At 42.6% G+C, this 20,933-nt stretch overlaps 3 protein-coding genes across 5 annotated transcripts in view; all 3 read right to left on the reverse strand.

Moving 5' to 3' along the window:
• Positions 1-1,192: 1,192 nt before the first annotated feature.
• Positions 1,193-4,820, reverse strand: zbtb22b (zinc finger and BTB domain containing 22b). The gene is made up of 4 exons (XM_037692941.1): positions 4,605-4,820; positions 3,725-4,432; positions 3,166-3,447; positions 1,193-2,321 (listed from the first exon to the last, which is right to left on the reverse strand). The coding sequence occupies exons 1-4, from the start codon at positions 4,818-4,820 to the stop codon at positions 1,317-1,319; spliced, it is 2,211 nt and encodes a 736-aa protein (XP_037548869.1). The 3' UTR covers positions 1,193-1,316.
• A 2,434-nt stretch (positions 4,821-7,254) lies between these two features.
• On the reverse strand, positions 7,255-13,576 carry kifc1 (kinesin family member C1). The gene is made up of 17 exons (XM_037692837.1): positions 13,545-13,576; positions 12,614-12,703; positions 12,345-12,441; positions 12,137-12,190; positions 11,977-12,054; positions 10,398-10,596; positions 10,129-10,294; positions 9,846-10,013; positions 9,282-9,395; positions 9,007-9,093; positions 8,731-8,928; positions 8,412-8,576; positions 8,102-8,240; positions 7,817-7,956; positions 7,643-7,716; positions 7,422-7,497; positions 7,255-7,299 (listed from the first exon to the last, which is right to left on the reverse strand). Exons 2-17 carry the CDS (start codon positions 12,695-12,697, stop codon positions 7,255-7,257), a joined length of 1,884 nt encoding a protein of 627 aa, XP_037548765.1. The 5' UTR covers positions 12,698-12,703; positions 13,545-13,576.
• Positions 13,577-16,234: 2,658 nt separating this feature from the next.
• Positions 16,235-20,933, reverse strand: part of znf384a (zinc finger protein 384 a) — a 14,460-nt gene continuing 9,761 nt past the window's right edge. For 2 of the 3 annotated variants that reach the window (XM_037693567.1, XM_037693568.1), the window contains exons 8-11: positions 19,767-19,934; positions 18,508-18,586; positions 18,181-18,339; positions 16,235-17,168 (exon numbers count right to left, since the gene is read on the reverse strand). In XM_037693567.1, the coding sequence (XP_037549495.1) occupies positions 16,758-17,168; positions 18,181-18,339; positions 18,508-18,586; positions 19,767-19,934 (817 nt within the window). In that variant the 3' untranslated portion in view covers positions 16,235-16,757. The remainder of the gene's footprint in view (positions 17,169-18,180; positions 18,340-18,507; positions 18,587-19,766; positions 19,935-20,933) is intronic. The other variant, XM_037693569.1, reaches the window with a different exon arrangement.

Raw genomic sequence — 20,933 nt, forward strand, 5'->3', positions numbered from 1 at the left:
AGGTGGGGCCTCCTGCCCAGAAGGCGGGAGGTCACTGCCCAGCTCGGGGTGAAACTGGGCCAGCTGAGCCGCCCTCACGGCACGAGACATGAAGCTGCAGTTCATTTAGGGGTTCTCTGACAGAGCCTCCACCAGATGGTCATGCTAAAGGCAGGCAGGACACAGATCATGACCGCCATCTGCCTGGAGCACGACCCCACAATCAATGCAGCAGTGAGAGCCGTCCATGCTCCTTACTGTAGGCAGTTTAGCCACATCATTCAAAATAAAAAATCTGCAACTCAACAAAAGGGCTGGCACCGCCATCTACATCCAGGATACAGGATGAAAACAAGGATGAGAGGACAGGTCGAGAATTGGGAGAGGGGGCACGCATGCTTGCCTTCACCAATTAAACCAGGCTAGAACTCAGAAAGGCTAGCACCGCTAGCTCAGTCCAACAGTCTAGGAGGCTGGTGAAAACGATTGGGAGAGGAAGCACGGATGCTCGCCTTCACCAATCAAAACAAGGCCAGGAACTCAGCTGGCTACGTAAGCAACAACAAACTTCGGAGCACGATACAAACTGACCACGCGGTTGGAAGCCTCCAACAAACGGGAGCAAAAAATTAAATAAATAAATAAATAAAAACAAACGTGAGCGTAGCACTACCGCTAACCAAGGCAAAATATAAGTAAAAAGACTACTCACCAGTGTTGAACCACACACACAATAGTCAGACGCTGCAAGTTGGGAGGGGGGCGAAAACTGCTGTAGTCCCCAACGAACAGCAGAAATACCTTGAACGAAGGCTAAACCGTGGCAGCCCCTAGGAGGGCGAACGTGCTACTCCAGCCAACGGACAGTCGGGCCTCCGACGACAGAGAAAAGGCCCAAGGTCCAAAGAGCTGATACCCTGAATTGAACCGGGCGCGAGAAGAAAAAAGGAGCAGAGCCGCGGATGACGTCAGGCCTCTGATTGGTCATCCGTGTCACACCTGTGACCCTGTTGGGATTACTACTCGAACAGCGCATGCGCAAAGGGAACATTCAGTGCTTTCAGCACCGCCCACTGGCGGTCAGGGATGAAATAGAACAAATGATTTTCCTCGGAGAGCAGGTCTGTTCAGACGAGGTCACTTTAAGTCGGTGCCACAGATGTGGAAACTTCAGACGAAACGGTTTCAGAATCTAAGCGTCCGATTTATCAGGATGTGCTCAACAGCAGCCCCATCCTTAACAAACTGCTTCAAAGTCTTTTGGAAGAGGACCGGGCTGCTTCCTGCAGCAGGAACCAGAAGAACCAAAGCCCCCTTAGATAAAACAGAACTCTGGTTTAAGTCATGCTGCTTTCATCCGGACTGACTTCACACACGTCTTCATCACACACACCCAGACCTCCAAACATCCCCGGCCCCTGATTCTGACCCGGACTCTGAGAGACCACCCCCAGCAGTGCCCCTGCAGCAGCCACCGTGTTGCTGATGCTTCCTGTGACCGCACCAGCGCCGTGCTGAGGCACCAGAGTTCCTCCTCCCAGGACGCTGCTCCGTCCTCCTTCACCTGGAGACAGGAGGTGGTGAGGGGAGGAACTAAAATCTGGCCCATCCTCACCTCCACCCCCTCCTCGCCTCCCTCTGTCACCACTTCCCCCTCCGTCTCCTCCGTCCCCCGGCCCGCCACGCCTCTCGCAGTGCGAGCGGTGCCTCATGAAGCTGTCGCGCCACATGAACTTCTTGCCGCAGCTGAGGCAGTCGTACGGCTTGAGGCCGGTGTGGGTCTTCATGTGCTCCGTCAGGTGGTGCTTCATCTTGAACTTCTTGGCACAGACGGGGCAGTGGAACGGCCGCAGGTCCAGGTGCATGTTGATGTGTCGGTCCCTCATGCTCTTATGGGTGAATGTCTTCCCACAGTGACACATAAACACCTTCGTTGATCCACCGGTGCTACTACCGCTGCAGCTGCCTCCAGCCCCTCCACCGTCTGGACCATCAGCCCCCAAAACAGCCTGCAGATGGACTGCTCCGTGCTCCAAACTAGAACCTTTGAAGGAGGCTCCCCCCATCATCCCTCCTGCCATCCCCAGTGGAGGAGTGGCAGAATCCATGGAGAGTCCGGAGGCCTGGTTGTAGAGCAGGATCTGGTTCCCCTGCATGTCCAGCGGCAAGAGCTGGGCCCGGGCCGAGGCTGCAGACTGAACCTGGCCAAGCAGAGCTGAAACTGCCCGGCTGGTGTTCTGGTTCTGACCTGCAGTGTTGTCATGAAGGTGTTGAGCTAAGGTCTGTTCCATCAGACTGCCTTCAAACTTGAGGTAGTCTTCTGAAGTCTGGCAGTAGTCCACCTGTACAGAGAGAGATTTAGGATCCAGTCATGAGTAAAAAAAACTACTTCCAGAACAAGTTTGGGAGGATTTAAAAACTTTTTTTTCTGCTTTGGAGTAAGCTGTTGGGACAGAAGCAGTTTTTGTTTGGCGTTTCCTCAGACTGATGAAGCCTTCTGGATGGAAGTTGAAACGTCTCAGCACAATAAAAGAAACCATCCAGCTGACCTGACTGAAAATTGTTGGATTTTATACCTGGAATATTGAACATGGAATTTGGTGATCAGAACATTTAGCCAAATTTAAAAAAAGGAAAGTTAATTACATAGTACTTATTTTATTTTTAACCCATTTATGTTGTAGGAAATTCTTAGAGTTCTTTTCAATTTAACTGTGAACCTTTGGCGCCCTCTAGTGGTTATTTGAAGCAGCACCACGTTCCGTCAGATTTTTGTAATTTCTCCACAAATAAAAATATATTATTCCTTCACTAAGAGTCAGAGTTTCTTTGTCATTTGCACCACAAGTGGTACATGTAGTGGAACAAAATTGTGTATACAGAGTCCCAGTTACTAAATCAGCCATTAATCAAAAACTCGTTTCAGGACAATTTTGGGAGTATTTTAAAACCTCTTAATATTTCACAGAATTTAAAAAAGGTAGTTACATAGTACTTATGTTATTTTTTTATTAACAAATTTTGGAAATTAAGATGTAAAATAAGTTTTTCTTTTTAATCTGGTTACTTTAGCTCCCTCTAGTGGTCATCTAAAATACAGCACCACTTTTTATCAAATTGCCATTTTTCATCTTTCATCAGGACCATTTCATCCCTGAACAATCCCTGACAATAAATCCAGCTCACCTGTGAGTCCATGTCGCTCTCCGCTCGGCCCCCCAGCTCGTTGGAAAGGCTCCTGACGTTTGAAATGTTGAAGTTGCCCCTCTCCCTGTCTTGTGCCACCAGCTCCATCTCCCTCTCATCCTCGTCCTCCTCGTCGTCTCCTGCCTCCTCCCCGGACACCACGATCAGGTCGTCGTCCTCGGCGCGCTCAGTTTTCACCACCACCCACTGTTTGCGGGGCATGATGCTGGGCTGGCTGTAGGTGGGACGCTTCTGTGGGGACATCGCCGAGTCCTCCCCGTCCTCCAGAGGGACATTTTTATGTTAAGATCTGTTATTTATTAATGTTTACATATAAACGATAAATGATTTGACTTTGATTAAAACCTGCAACTTTTTTAAATAAATGAGTCTGAACGGGAGAATAAAAAAAGTTTTAATTTCCTGCTTTAAAGCAGCTTCGCGGCAGTAAAGTGAAACTGCAGCGTATTGATTATTGATGGACAGTTAGGTGAAAACAAAATAGACTTTTGAATTACTCGTCAATGTTTACGTAAAGTTTATTTCCTGGTTCACTCACCTGGTAGGAGGAAACACCGAAGCTGTCGCTGACCCCGACCTCCTGCTCCAACACGGAGCTCGATTTCTTCCTCCTTCCGCTGCCTCCTCCTCTTCCTCTCTTCCTTTGGTGGTACAGCGCCTCCTCCTCTTCATCCTCCTCCTCCTCCTCAATAAGCAGAGCCTCCTCTCCTCCTGAGGGGGTGCAGTAGCTGGGGGTGTTGCTGGCTCTGCCTCCGTCCACCAAAGCCCCCGCTGCAGCTGCTCCACCTCCTCCAAAGCCGCTCCCGTCTCGGGGGCTGAAGTAGTTGGTGCTGCTGGGGGACTGGCTCTCGCTCACTGAGGGCCGGCTGGGGACTTGGGGGGCTCTTTGGGGTTCATCGGACTCCACAACCTGGACACCACCTGTGCTGCCAGCTCTGTTAGCATCACCCTCAGTGTTGCTGCTGCTACACCCAGAGTTGGCTGACCTTTCACCTCCTCCTGCTCCTTCCTGTGCTGCTGCTCCTCCTCCACCCCCCGTGGCTGCAGCGCGGCCCTCCCTCAGCAGCTCGGTGCATTTGTCCACGATGTGCCACATCTGCAGCACACTGCCCACGGTGAGGTAGTTGACGATGTCGTCTCGCAGCATTCGAAGCTGACCGGTGTAGGCGCAGCTCAAAACGCTCTCGAAGGCCAGCGGGTCCATCACCGCCGGGATGGAGACCGTCGACATGTTCTTCAGCAGAACCTGGACACAGGTGGTCAGAACGTTACAGGAACATCTTGTAAAATCTCTAATCTTGGGTCATGTCTGCAGGATACTGAGAATTTAATCTGATCCTGACTGATATAATCCAATAAACTGCTAAAGTTTCCACAGTTTTAGTGCGACTCCATTTGTTAGACATCCGCTCGCCCACCTGGTCGTGGAAGTACGGCGAGGACGCAGCCAGGACGCAGCGGTGGGCCTTGAACACGTGTCCCTGGACGTGGATGGAGAGGTCACAGAGGCTGCCGTCCTCTCTCTGACGGTTCAGGCCGTCCAGAACCGAGGCCTGAGCGCTGGGGAAGCTCACCTGCACCACTGGGCCACCTGAGCTGCTGCTGCTTCCCACCTCCATGGGCATCGACTGCATCTGGATGATTTAACAAAAGCTTTATTGACTTCTAGTGTTTTCAACAGAACAAAATGAGTCATTAGTTGATGAAGATTCTCGTCCATCCTGGACCTGGCAACTCCAAGAGTTGAACAAAAATAGACTTTTTTTTTTTTTTTTAAGACATTTCAAGCCTCAACTGAAATATTTGATTCTGATCATGGATTGGGAGTTTCAGGCGTTTAATTTTGGGGGAATCCCACTAAAGGGGTCACTGGAGTCCGTGGACGGCTGGTCAGAGGTGAAGCAGTTTAAAGAAACACAAACAGGAAGTCCAGCAGCATCACATTCAGATTAATGATGATTTCTATAAAAACAACTTCTGAGTGCAACGTGGGGATCAACCTTTAGACTCCGGCATCCTAACTCAACAAGTGTAGGATGAAACCATCACTGTAGATGATTTATGATGAAATGCACCGACCGATTTCAGTTTACGATGAGTTCTGTGTTGCTTTGAACTGCAGCAGCCGGAAAATTTAATTACAAATAACTGATAGCAGTACTTAAATTTGAAATTCAGACTATTTAAATCAGATGCAACATAACCAGAACATTTCTAACCTGATATAAACAACATAAACCATGGCAGAACAAAAATAAACTCCTATTACAAGTTACTAAACTTTAAAAAAGTCAGTTTAATGGAAAAGAAGCAACTGCAAGTTTATTAATAATCTGAAACTAATGATTTATTTAAGGATCTCTGGATCGTGGAGCTTTACTTACTGGTAGTTGACAGGAAAAACACATTTCAGTCTCTAAAGATTTTCTAAACTTTAGTTTCAACTTTTCAGATGACTAAACATTTTCTTTTAATAAATTCCAGAACAATCTAATTTCTTTTGGGGGGGAAATATGAAATATTCTGTTAAAGTGAATGTTTCTCTTAAACTTAAACACTCACCTATTTAAACATTAATTTAAATTTTTTTTTTAATCCCAGGATAACCCAAATGTTTATATACCACTGAGATGGGATGATAAATCCAGATGTGGCTGGTAATTTACAGATTAAATATTAACCCAAAATAATCTGCAGAATTAACCAGATATCAACCTGAACGATTAGACTGTGTGGAAGCAGCTGTTTTAATTCTCCAGGTTTCATTAATTACAGTAAATGTCCAGATGATTAGAACAGAACATCATGGGGAGCTGCTTCACTGTACTTTCATAAAGATGCACATTTTATCTGTTTAAATGACAGAAAACGAGACTTTTGTTGCAGAATGCATGAAATAAACAACATCTGGAGCACGGAGACCCTTTTGTGTGATGACAACAAAGCTGCAGGTTAAACGCCAAGCCTTGAAAACGTTTGATTGTTGACTGTGCCAGAGGAACCGTCACTCCCATCACTCCATTACAGATGTGACGTTAGCATGATGCTAGCTGCCGTTAGCTCCGACGGGTGGTCCAAAACAAACAAAGCGGGTTCGGCTCACCGTTTCAGGCTCTGCCGGCCTCGGAGGTCCAGTCTGTGGGGCAGAGGAAGGCAGACCGAGCCGCCTGTTGATCCAGGACCGGGACTTTCAGGAGCATGTTTCAGGAAACCTTCAGTAAAATCAGATTTCTGCGGCGGCACTCGGACGCGTCGCCTTTAAGGCGAGTCCAGACAGACGAGCCAGACTTTGGCCGACAGAAAATCCAACAGCAAATACTGAACATGAAACTTTAACGAGACATAAGAAGTAAGGATACCTGTGCTAAACACCTGGAGGTTACTCACATTTTCTTTATTTATCTTTTACACCGTACACTGAAGCCAGATAAATGTATTTTTGCAGCATTTTACTGAGATTTGCTTGAAGTAATTAAAATCACTGCAAATGACAAATTAATTTAATTGGAAAAAAAAAAAAAAGGACGGAACAATGAAGTTCAGGACTTATTTCAATGAGGAAAAAAATAAATTAGTAAAAATATAAAACCACGAAAAATTAAAAACACCTTAAATGCCCAAACTGTTCAAGGTAATTAAAAACACTTCAAAATATAAAAAAAGAGAAATGTCATAAATAAAAAGGATGCATGTTTTTTTTAAATAGTTTACCTTCATGTAGCCTAGAGAAAGTAGCAGAAAACATCCGTACAGTATACCATGTTCTACACGTCTTTATTACAATAAAACAATACAAAAACATTCAGCACAACAGATTATGATTTTTCCAATAATAAAATTGATTAAAACTGGAATGTAAAACTGATGAAACAGATTTTTATGATTTCTAAAGAGGAAAAAAAACTACCGTACTGTATTTACACCAGAAGACAAAAACCTTTGGTATTTAAAAACCTGGCATGAGTTTGTACCAAACTGTACAACACACGTCAAATAAACCCATAAATATTTCACGGTGAGATTAAAATACTAAAAGTAGGAGAAAAAAAAAGTATTCGATCGAGTTCTTTACTTCCTGTTCGAGGTTGCTGTCCCAATTACACAATCATTGACCTGCAAAGACATCGCACAGTCAGGTTTCAGAGAAATGTATGAAAATAAATAAATAAAGTCATAATTTCCTAAAGGCAGCCTGAAAACGGCCGATAAGAATTATTACTCCAGATGTCACTGACCTTGCTCGCAAACCTGAGGGAGCTGAGTGTTTCTCCGAAGCTGTCCGGCTCAGGAGAAATGTTCACGAACATCAGGCTGAAGACACAAAGCAAATCATTCTACTCCTGTTTACTCATAAATTTTACAGTCTTTTATAAGATCTAACTTTTTTTGTGCTGATCCGATGTAAGTTTGTGCAGAAGTACACTTTGGTGACCGCATGTTAAAAATAAAAACTCACGTTTTACTGTTTCCTCCTAAACAGTCCTGCAGAAGATACGTAAGCTTCGAGTTGCGGTAAGGAACGTGGCTCTCCTGAAACACGAAGTTTGTTTCATTCACAAATGAACAGTTAGAAGTCCAGTTCTCCAGAACCGAGCCCATTGTTTGTCGTTTTGGGCCCCAGTTGACTCACCTTGTTGGCCAGAGCAGCGATGACGATGCCCAGGTTGGACAGGGAGCTGTTGATGGAGGTCATTTCCTTGAAGCGGTCTCCCTGACACTGACTCTTTACCATCCGCTCGCTGCCTGCCAGGTCCACCAGGCAAAGAGCGGCTACAGGACAAAAAGCAACAAACGCATGAGAACCAACAGTTTCAAAAACCTCGACAGGACACTTCCTGTAACTTGATTTAATCTTGCAGACATTTCAAATGCCAAAGTGGAACTAAAACCACAGAATCAGCGATATAATACTCACACTTGCATTTAACGTCCCGCCCGGTGTTCGCCCCCTCAATCTGCAGCTGGAATACAGAATGGGAGCGGGAAGAGCGGTCGTTCTGGGCCGTTTGGGCCGTGGCACGATTCTGCTTGGCCAGAGCGATGAGGTCAAAAACCTGGCAGGAGACGGCGAGACCAATTTATTTATAGGAATAAAACGGATAACGCCAGAGAAAGAGCATGCAGGCTAAATTATTGATTCTTGACCATCAGGTTAAAATGACGTGACTTTTGTAGATCTCAACTTTAGCTGCCGAACACAAATAACTTGGGTGACCAGGACGTACCTGATCCTCTACGTCAACCTTCCTATAGGTGAGGTTGGTGACGGTCACCTCGTTGCTCGAGGTCTTCCTGATCTCGTGCTCGGGTCTTTTGTTGGACTTGCCGGTGTACAAAAGGTCTCGCAGGGTCTCGTTGTAAATTTCAACGAAGCTGGCGGTGAAGGAGAACTGAGATTCAAACAGAAACGTCCCCGTGTTAAAAGATGGTAAAGATGAGGTCTTCTCGTTATCAAAGCTGCCACATCTCAGACACTAGTTTATTACAAGTTCTGTGAAATTAGTATTTCTGGAAATAATTTTCAGGTTTTATTATTTTACCAACCTCCCAGCCCTGAGACTTCAGCTTTTCTCCAGATCTGAAAATTTGTCGCACGGCTCTCGGAATGACTCCCATGCAGTCGTCAACCTCCTCCCCCTCCATGGTGTAGGTTTTCCCGCTTCCCGTTTGACCGTAAGCGAAACAGCAAACGTTATAGCCATCCAGGGCCGACTGAACCAGGAGGGAGATTTCATCAAAAATCTGGAAGATATAAAAAAGTAATCGTGAAGTTTATTCCTGTGAGATGAGAACGCTTTGATCTGGTCGGTTCATATCTACCTCCTGCTGCGAGGCCTGGTGCCCAAACACGCGGTCAAAACTAAAATGATAGTTCTTCTGAGTTTCTGTAGTTTTTCCGGTGTGAGACTGACGAGCAGAAAAAAGCAGAATTCACAGATAAGTTCTCAACAACACAAACCAAATTGCTTTTGTGACGATGTCAGGGTTTGATGACAAGTTAGCAACTTCACAGCTCAGACATTATTTTTTTTAATGTTTGATAAAAAAAAGTGGCTGTTATAGAGAATAAAACAATTCTCTGATACGAGTCTGACCTCCTCAGTTTTGGCCAGCAGGATCGACTTGTTGTCTTTTGCTGCGAGCTGGATGTGACCGCTCGGTCCTCCATCCACGAGGGGGCGGACTCTGCAAAACACCCTGATGTTTCCCTGGAAGAAAAGGTCATTTCATGAGTGGAGGATTCCCAAAGATTTACAGGAGAAAACGTCCGAACAGTGTGATAAATCAAAGCACGGAGAGGAAAAAGATTGATCTCAAATTAATAGACAGTAAGGTGCTAAAAAGACCCTAAAACAAGTTATAAGAACTTCAAAGGACCAGTTCCTTTATCACACATCAAAATAAATAGGAAGTGTCTTAAATGGTTATAAGAACTAGAGAAATGTTCCTGTGGCTCAAACACCCTCATCCTTTTCATTCATTCAATCTTTATTTAAACAAGTTAACCCCACTGAGCCTCGGGGACTCATTTACAAGAGAGACCTGATTTTAACAAAGAGTGATGACAACAATGGACAGACGGTCCTAAAGGATGCGTATCTGAGAGTGTGTTGGGGTACCAGTACTTCTTGGTCGTGTTGAAGCTCGCGGTAACTCACCTTGAGTTCCTGGATGATATTATGAAGCCGTCTGCGCTCCATCTCTCCAGCATGGAGTTCATCTTCCTGCTGGGCCACGGCTTCTTTTAGAGAGCAGACCTCTTCTTCAGCGCTTCTGAGGTTAGTCTGCAGACGGTCCACTGTCGACTCTTGAGCAGATAATTTCATCTGAAGCGAAACAAAAAGAATCAAATCTGTTACTAAATCCATTTAAACAGGTCATGGTCGTCAAATGAATAAATACCAGCATTTAAGCGCGTGTGCTCAATGGGAGGCCCTTTACCTTCGTGGCCTGCAGCTCTGCTTCCTGGCTGTTCCGCAGAGTCTCCAGAGCTTTGAAAGATTCCTCCAAGTTACAGAGCTTCTTTTCAAGGACGCTCTTCTCACTTGACACTTTCTCAAGCTCTTTTCGGACACCGGACAAAGCCTGAAGCTCCACTTCGTACTCGCTATATGACGAAAACAAAATCATCATTGAAGGGATTTTTTTTTTTTTTTATTAAATCCAACGTATAAAAATAATTTTGATTTTGAAAAGCGTCTCCCTCGAACCTGATTTTGCTCTTTTGGGTCTCAACCTTCTTTTCGAGTTCAGCCATCCTGGATTGGGTTTGGACCACCGAGCCTTTGAGCGCTCCGTTCTCCTCGTTTACGGATTTGATCTTGGCCTGGTAGTTACGCATTTTGCCCTCCATATCACTCACCTTGCCCTTCAGATCCCATGCATGACGCCGGGGGGCCCCAGTCCCTCCTGTACACAGGAGCATTGAAAGTCTTTTCATTCATCAATGAAGGAAAATTAAAAATGGATTAGATCGATTCTATTCAGCAGTTTTGGTTTTGTGCATAACGTCCATCACTTAACTGAGGTTTATAGGAACTAATAGTCCCCGGGGGGTTGGGGGCACAGAGGTTAGAGAAGGCGATCATTCAAATCCTCTGAATGTTATATTAAAAATGGGGGTGGGAAAGGTGAAGCACCCACACTTGCTCCATTGTGGGCTTTTGAGCGAAGCCCTTAAACCCCCAGCTGCTCCCGGGCACCAAAGATGGCAGCTCTCTGCTCCAGATGTGCGATGGGGGAAAATGCAGAATGAATTTCTCATGGGGTGTTACTAGAGTACCATAAAAAATAAAATAATGCAAAGCCACTTATTGCCTTTGTCCCCAAGATTATTTCTGGATCTTGCTTTGACTTCCTGAAACCGCGTCACAAGTTGGACAGGTGTCCAGGCATGATGAAAACAGGTTCTGTAATTTATTTAGATTTCCCCTACGGTCGGTCCGCGTTTAAAATGTTCTTATTGTCAGAATAAAGACACACAAAAGCGCAACAAACGGAATCATTTACCGGTAAGCTTTTATGTAAAACAAAGAACAAAAAAATTGCGCTGATAGTTTCTCCAAATAAACATTTCAGGTGAATTATAATTAAACCTCAACTCAAAACAAAGTCAAGTCAGGTCCTCTGGACGGATTCTTGTTGAAACGTTTTGTCTTTTATCTAAAAGACCTCCGTCAATCTGAGGAGCTGAACTAAACTCAGTCTTATTTATTTATTTACCTTTATTTGCTGCTGACATCCAGAACTAGCTGTTCACATAATGAAGGAGGACCATCAGCCTAACGATGGATCATTAGCACCTGATGGCTGTTTACTGTTCACAGGGGGTTGAGTGATACTAGCAATCACAGCATTGTAAGAGGGGGACAGTTGAACCGCTCCTGTTTAATGATGGAGGGTTTCTTTTCACAAAGATGGCCTCCTTCACTCCTCTCAAACCATCGTTCGTCTCTGTCCAGGATGTGAACATCTTCATCCCTGAGTGACCGCAAGTATTTATTGAAAGTATCACTTAGCCCTCTGCAAATAGCAAGTGGCCATCAGGGCACCAGCGATCAATTGTTATGCTGATGTCTAAAAACGTTAAATCTGGTCCTCTGGACATTCAAAAAACAAAACAAACTGTAGAAACGTTTCGTCTTTCATCCGAAAGACTTCCTCAGCCCAGAGGACCAGATTTAACTTTTTTTTTTTAGATTTTTCTACTTGGATTATTGAGCATGCATCAGCATATTTAACATTTAGGGTCCTAGTTTCATTAAAAATAAAACCCAAAAATAAACTCACCTGTTTTTGCACCAGCGGGTGGTTTTGTGTTGGTGGCACCTTTTGGAGCAGTGGAAGCTGCAGGCTGTTTCACGACAGCTGATAAAACAAGGAATTCATCAGGCGTAATCATGGAACAGCAGCGTTATCACCTCATTAATAAACTGTGAATGCATCTTACCTCTGGAAGGACCAGCAGCAACTGTGGCAGCTCCCGCACCTCTGATTGGTCTGTCTGTGTGGGGTAAAGATGATCAGAAGAAACATGCACAAGCATAAAAACATCAGATTTAAAAAAAAATACAGCTATAGAGAACCTCTGCTGCTCTCTGAACTTTGGAGATAAACATAAAGGATTCTCCAAGTTCATAAGTGATGACAAAACTCACAAAGAGATGCTCTGGCTGCTGCAGGAGGACGTTTGTCTCCGATCACCGTGGCAGCAGCTTGTGGTCTGTGCGACTCGGTGTCTTTACGCATCTTTTTCTACAAAAACAAACCCACGCAGCACAAAGTCAGGTTCAACAATAGTTTACGTTAAGCAAACTTGTAGAAGATGACAAGAAGTTCTGCGAAGTGCTTGACGTAAAGAAGCAGAAAGGGAAAAACAACCATAATCAAGACAGGTGAAATTTATGTGGATCATTTTAATACAAACCTGAGCAGGAGCCAAATCGTGCAAATTCTCAGAGTTGCTGCTCGTGAGAACCCTTTTGGACGACATGACGGGCAAACGGGACATGGTCAGCTGAGGACGAAGACACAACACATGGTCAATATAAACAATCACAAACAGCAGCAATGTGATCAACATTACATCACGGGCGTGAGCGTCTGTTTTATGGAAAAACCCAGCAATACTTGAAAAATACAGACATGTAATAAAAATATAATCCAACTTTTATTAATGTTCGTGTTGATTTTCAGTAAATATTCTGTCAATGCACATTAAAAATCATTAACCAGGTTTAAAAATCACACTATGGATCTATTTATATAAAAGTAGTTTCAACAAAACCACAATATTCAACTAAAAATACACATTTTTAAAGGAGTAAGCGCATTAATAAATGACAAAGCAAACAATAGTAATTGATAAAACATTTTAAAACTCAAGGGAAACTGCATTTGCTATTTAGACAAGTCTACAACTCGAAGAAACACTGATGATGTGAAGTTAGTCTGCATTTGTTTGATGATTAATAAAACAAGAAAAATAATCAAGTTAAAGTAAAAAACACAACCATGATGACAATAATTATTATAGGCGTGTCAACTGCTTTGAAATAGATCAGCAAGTGAAGTGAAACTTGGTTTTTAAATCGCAAATTGACTAAATCGAGACTTTTACATGAATAAATTCATGTTGGGGAACTTTTAACTAGATTAGCTCGAAATCGTAATTTTAAACCATTTGGTCAAAAACCAACGTGCATTTTATTTAGTCTGTCGCGTCGCTGGCTTCAATAAGTAGCTACGTTACATTACACCTCACCTTACAACACAACAGTATTATGTTTTTCTACAAGTATGCATTAATCTAGAAGGGCATGGTAATGAAGTCTGAAAAAGAAAAGCAAATACAGTACCTAATTTAAAAGAGCTGTTTCCAAATCCGTCTTTGACCGTTTGAATTTTAAACTGGAACTGAGGTCTTCGAGCGCATTTAATGAGCAACGCCCATTGGTTGAGGCGGCGTAGTCTCCGCCTCTGTTAAAAGTGAGCGCTTGTTTTGTGTAAAGTTGCGTGCCGATGAGGCGCTGCAGCGTTGATTTAAGGGTAAACTCCGTTCTAAACGCGCACGGAAAGAGACTAAACGAACTTACCCAAATCGGTTTGAATTAGCGTCCACAAATGCTACAAAACAAAGCAAGCTAGCACAACTTTTATTTTTATTTTGTCGGAAATCTTTTGTAATCACACATCTTTACACACAACATGCAGATTAAAATAAATAAATTATAAGCCTAGCTGCGTTTTATGCCAGTTTTAACATTCCCGCCCCATCCAGACACATCTCGCGAGATGTAATTGGCTACTACGTTTTAGATCAATAACTGAAACAGATTTAATTATAGAAATGTTTTGTTTTAGCTATAGTTGATTAGCTGTGGTGGCCACTTTGAACTGGAGTGCCTCCAAAAGTTAATCAGCTGACTTGTACTTTTTGAGCGTTTCATTCAAATCCATCTACTAGTCCAGAAGATATTTTGCTAACAGTGCACAAACACACACAGATAGATTATCCCTCAGCCTTCATCATTGTGTGATGTTAAAATAAATACATCAGAGAGTGATGGTTCCCCATCATAAACAGTTTTTGAATTTTATTCTTCATAGGGGAAGAAACAGTCTGTTCAGATGAGTAAGAGGTTTAACTGCATACAGTCTGCAAAGAGTGTAACATAGGTCAGTTAATAACTGTATTACACCGAGCATTGCTATGTTATTTTTTCATAAAAAGACAATAAAATACAAGGTAGATTATACATTTAGACCGTTGGCTTGTTGTACAGGCTGTCCGAATGTTTTCAGCTTAGTGTCCCAGGTCACATTTTTAATCTTTAAATTATATTCTCGGATTATTTACGTTTGGCAAAAATGGGCTTTTCTGATCACAGTGGTTCACTTTTAAACAGCACCACAACAATTTGTGAACAAATTCTTAATAAAAATAATTAAACTACAAACACATGTATCAGCGGGTGATTGAAATAAATTGGGTTTTAATTCTCTTTATAACAGGACCTGATATTTTTACTTTGGTCACTCATTCAAATTAAAATCTGTTTGTGTATGGTGCTGTAAAATTCTATATATATCTCTTTTAGAACATAAATTTATAACTTTTATGCAGCCGAACATGGATCAACCTGGGACGTCACCAGTAATTTATACACACGGGGTATTTTTTGTTGTTTTCAGATATTCTGTACACAAGACATACTTCCCTTTTACAGATGAAAAAGTCTTTTCTATCTATTTTATGTACAGCATACTGCAATACCATAATGCCTCAGAGTGAATATACTGTGGATAACATTTGCACTACAGTTATAATGAAAAGTAGCAATAATATGTATGAAAGGCTCTTAAAAACGAAAAGGTTGATAACAGTACCTGTCAGCTGTGTTTAGCACAATCATTATTTCCCATCAGCCACTCTGACAACAAGCTGGGCTCTCTTCACTCTTTAGAGGAAGATCAACTCGCCTCTTGGAATAAAAAAAAAGAAATTTAACTACTTTTATCAGGGATCTTTCTCAGTTCTTATCAAGTTCATGCACGCACTATTTCTCTGTATGTTCACAACATCCTGTTGGTAGAAAAATACAAACATGATTTATATATATGAAAAAACAAACAAACAAAAAAGACAAACATAAGTACATGAAGTACAAGCTTCATCAAGTGCTTTCTTTCGGACTCCTCCGTTTCTCGTTTCCACCTCACTCTGCGTCAGATTCCTCAGATTTAGTACATTCCTGAACCGCTCGGTTTCTTTTGGTCAGTACTTTGGGCTCTGAGGAATAAATGAATCATTTAAGTCGTTGCAGAAATTAGCCATACTTCCCTAAATTACATCGAATTTTCTGAGGTTCATGATCTTTTCTCAGGCTTGTCTCACAGTGCCTTTAAAACTTTGTTTTCAGATAAATTAAATGCTGCCACTTCTGTTGATATTTTTAGTCTTTCAGTAATGACTTCTTGTCTTTTCTCTCCCTTGTTTCCACTTGAACTAAATATTGTTAAGATGAACCTCATTTCATGGACATTTTCCAATTCTTTTTTTTTTTTTTTGCCTCAAATGATGCCCCGGAGCAGAAGAGCAGGTTTAGGATAAGTACTTTAAAACAAAGTAATTTAAATACAGGTTGGGATTAAATCACGGTCTTTTAAAATACATAAAAGCCAAATTGAGACATTTCACAACAAGAATGTGGCTCCAAAACAAACGTACAGAACCACCTGAAAGTATTGGACACAACTGCTTGAGTTTTTTGAAAGATTATGTCTAAACTTCTGACTAGACGAGTATTAAACCTTGTAATGGTGGCATCTGTAATGGTGGCATCTCACTGGGCTGCGACTAACTGGCAAATGGCACGAGTCTCCAAAACGTCTTGTAATGTTCGTAGGGGTTCTCGTTGACGCGCAGTCCTGTCGCTCCACTTTTAAACGTGTTCAAAATGCACGACGTAAAGCAAACTAAATGATGTGCACAGCAAAAAAAAAAAAAAAAAAAAAAACTTTTCCAAGATGTGCACACAAAAATAGGCCTTAATTTCCAAACGCTGCCTCTGGTCACTTCTTGCAAAAACACAATTCAGTCGGGCTGCAACGTGTAATTTGCACATTTTCTCACAATTTTCAGGCACTACAAGTCTCCAACAGTCGCAGCCCAATGAGGCACCACCTTTAACCAGAACTTCTACTGAGAGGAACCAGGGAGGTGAATTCTGCTCACTGAAGCATTTTGAATCTAACAAACAAGCAAATGTGCCCAACACTTAAGCTTCAGAAATTGATTAATTTGACTTTTATCTTTTGATTGTATTGCAATACAATAGATCGATCCCTTTTCACAATGTCCACGAGAGCTGCTTAAAAGAGAGTATGAACACAACACTGTGAAATCCAGTGTCAAAACCAGATGACTGATGAGGATGGAAACAGTTTCTCCCGTTCGCCAGTTTTCTTTTGATTGTTAAAGAAGACCATAATAATGAATGAACAGTTCGTATGGAGCTTTTTACACTGCAGGCATTAGTAACCCCACAAACAGAGCGGGAGGACGCAGCCTATGAGTTCATGTGCTCCACCTGTATGGCAGACGTGGACACGGTTAGGCAAAGGTCTTTATGGGTCACCGATAGGTCGCCCACAGTGACTGGTTTGTACTGGATCTCACTTGCCGACACCGTTTTGTACTGGTGTAGATCAAACGGACAAGAAACCACGGCCTCTGAGGGTTGCTGGTTCTGCTGGTAGCTGCCTGGGGGTCCGGGATTAGGGCTCTGGTTGGTGTTTGGGTTATTCTGGTTTTGCAGCTGGCTTCCTCTCCCACCCCCTCCTCTGCCTCGACCACGGCCTCGGCCCCGGCCTCCTCCTGTACCTGGGGTAAGACCCTGGGCCTGCTGGGCAGCTACAGTTGCAGCCACCGTTAACGGGTCAGGGTTATGCTTCCTCATGTGTTTCATTAAATATGTCTCCTGCAAAAACAAACACAAAAGACGAAACAGAATTCAAATGTTTGGCATAAAAATAAGTGTTTATTTTTCTATTTACAAAATAAATTAAACTAAAATTGTTTCATTTGGGTTTTCCTAATTTTAGCTTTGAGCTAGCATTTCACTACTTTTACTTTTTAGTCACAATTTGAACATTTAAGCTAGATTTTCTTTCCTTTTAATTCTCAGCATTCACACATTTTCACAGAAAATACAATTTCTCTTGTTAGATATTTAAAAAACTTAAAACAGAATTGTTTTACTTGTTTAAATCATTACTTTCTCGATTCAATGACCCATTTGTGTTTGAGTCTGTTTTTTTACTACAACTGATCAAAGTCCCCGCGATAAATGGCACAAATTCTGACTACAGAACAACACACCAGTATGCAACCATATTAATAAGATTGTATTTGCAAATTTTAAATATAAGACACTTAATAGACATCTAATCAGAAACACTTTAGGAATGCATTTCAAATTGAACACATTCTGTTAATTATTGAGCTGAAAACACTAAATAACTTTTTACTGAGTCACTGCTCACCTCTACATGCCCATCTTCTCTGTATGAAAGTGCTACGTGTTGTCATCATTATACACTCCCATACAATGATGGCATTAGTGCTCTGCATTTGACCCATCATACCTGAGATGCACTCAGGTGGAGCAGAGGGGCAGCCACGTAAGTGCCCGTGGAGCAGTGAGGGAATAATTCAATTCAGTTGATTTATATAGCACCAAATCACAACAGAGTTGTCTCAGGGCACTTTACAGGAACATTCACATACAAAAAAGCCAATTAGTAAAGTTCTCTATCTAAGGAAGCAGCAGACATGTTGAATCTTCGCTTCGTCGCTGTCTTGCTCAAGGATGCCACAACAAATAGGCATGGCAGGGAGTCAAACCTGTGACTTTTTGGCTCCAAGTTGGCTGCCCTTCCTCTACGCCACAGCTGCCCCCTGTATCTGCTAATGGAGGTGTGAGAACGTACCGATGTGTAGGATCTGTGACAGAGGCCGCAGGAGTACAGCTTGGCGTGTTTGACGGTGTGTGTGGACAGGTGCACCTCCAGGCTGGCAGAGTCCGTGTAGCCACGGTTGCAGTTGTGACATTTGTAGGGCTTGTCTTTGTTGTGCTGCCGGCGGTGAGACTGTGAGCAAAATGATATACAGGAGAGTTGGGAAAAACACAAGACTAAAAGCCACAACAGCTAGCAGTTTAAACAGATACAATAATACATTTAGCTTATTTAACATGCAATGAGCAGCAGAGACGTGTTGGGTGGGAAGAATGTGAATAGCTCAGTAAATTTCCTCACCTGTAGGTTTGACAATTGAGTGAAAGCCTTTTCACAACCAGGATGATTACACTTGTAGGGTCGGTCACCAGTGTGAATTCTGAACAAAAGAAAAATATATTTCACTTAATATTTTAAAAATGCAAAAATAGTGGAGAGTTTCTTTAAAATACCAAACCAGAGATAAGATCTTTATATGGCCAAAGGCTAGAAGTCCTGTGTGAACTGCAACAGTTGCATTACTTTATATGCAACATTTTTATTGTGCAGTGCCTGTTAAATAAACTTGCACTGAATCAAATCAAATGTGCTTTATCAAATACAGACCCTAAATTCAGAAGAAGGCATAAAAACGCTAAACTAAAGCTTTCAAGTGGGGATCACCAACACAGTTTGCTCAAGGGCCAGAATTTTTCTGAGCTGACTGCAGGTTCAGACAGAAACACACAAATTTATAATTTTATTGTTTATGAAGCGTCACAGGATCAGGATTCAGATCTGATGGTACAAAGTTGGTGTCTGGGGGGAAAAAAATTCCTCAAATCCAAAAAGGCTTTCGGTTTTTGAGGTTTATACACAGCGTTTGTCTTTGACTAGCATACGTGAACTTCAGACTGAGGATTCTGCATCGAAGTGCGTGCAGCTCATTATTAATTACATGTCAGACTGAAAAAAGTTTCAGAATGACCCACTTTCATATAAACTGATAATCAAAACATTACAACCCTGAGCCTATTTTATTAGCATTAATGTTTAGGGTTGCTTTAAAAAAAAAATCACAACATATCCCTCCAGATTTGGCCTGCGGGCCGCCACTTGATTGGTCGTTACTTTACTCCTGTCTTTTACTTCCTCAAGTTTTAGTTTCTTCCAGTTTCACTTTCACTTCTGCCAAGTTATTATTTTTGAAACATGGCTCTACGACATGCACTTTGTGTCTCCTAATCCATTTAAAAGGTTCATGTACATAATGTGGAAAACACTCAATAAAGACAACAAAAGCTGCTGAAAGGAGACGATTTCCATGAGTTACATTCCGTCTTACAGGAAACATGTAGTCAGTGGAGATGCAACAAAGTTTAAAAAGCCAATTGGGTTCAGTTAATCAGCACAGTTTGTGTAAAATATAATAAAAAATAAATTTTCTTTTCAACTCTGACAGTTGCCACAAACAGAAACATTCAGAACGATCAAACAGTCACAATAAGATAATTCTCCGCACACCTGCTCCCATACATGCACACAGAACAACATGTGGTCAGTGGAAACCATCCCAGTACCGTGTGTGCTGCTGTAGGTGACTGAGCTGCCTGAATGTTTTCTGGCAGTAGGAGCAGGTGTAGGGCTTGGCCCCGGTGTGGATGCGGATGTGCTGGGACAGGTAGCTGGAGTTGGCAAACGACTTGGAGCAGTGGGGGCACTTGTGGGGCTTGGCCTCAGTGTGGTTTCTAACACCGGGATCGCAGGGGTGAGGGGGGGTTGGAGAGAGAGAAACAGAGAGAGAAACAGCGAGAGATTTTTAAGCTACAGCATGACCAAACTTTACGACGAACTAAAGATCAAATCATGCGTTTGAAGGATCTCTAATTAATTTCACTGATCACAGATCAATCAGTTTGACAGTGTGCTCTTTGTGCTGTGTCTGAGTTGTGAAAACACAGAACAAACATACAGCAAGCACAGTCACGCGTTCCTCTCGCTCTCTCTCTCTCTCGCTCTCTCTCTCTCCATTTGGTGTGACCTGCAGTGAGTGGAGTGTGTTTCTGAAAATCTGACATTCAAACGGAGATGAAACTTAAAGACGAGTGGCAGGCAGGCAGGTGGAGCAAATAATCCAGCTTAAAATAGATGATCTGAAATCTGCATGGAAAACGAGAGCATGGTGGAGAGCAAAATGAAAAGATGAAGATGGGTCACAAGCTCAAAGTCTATGACACGACAGAAGGTGAGAACGGTGTTTCTATCACCATGCATGATTAGTACAACTATCTTCAGATTAGTGCTTTTCATGTGTTGTGTAGAAAACATGCAGTGAAGTAAAAATGGAAAAAGTCGGTATTGATTTAACTGAACTCCATCACAAATCAAAGTGCACACACATGCTTGTAGGATTTAATTTAAATTAAAAGCAAATAAACTCACAAAAAGTGATTAAATACTTTTTTCTTTTTATGCAGCTGCTTGTTTGCTTTCTCCAAAACAACATACCGTGGAGCCTCCAAAAAAAGTTAAGTCCATTTTAATTAACAGATTTTACAGCAACGGCCCCCACAGCTGCAGCAGGACTGAGAGCGGGCCACCAGCAGACCTGCATAACCCAAGCTAAACTCATAAAACCACCCATCCAACCATCCATTCATCCATCCATCCATCCATACATCCATCCAACCATCCATCCAACCATCCAACCATCCATCCAACCATCCATCCATCCATCCAACCATCCA

This window comes from Nematolebias whitei, chromosome 19 (assembly GCF_014905685.2).
Source record: "Nematolebias whitei isolate Nwh7 chromosome 19, NemWhi1, whole genome shotgun sequence".
NCBI classification, from domain to species: Eukaryota; Metazoa; Chordata; class Actinopteri; order Cyprinodontiformes; family Rivulidae; genus Nematolebias; species Nematolebias whitei.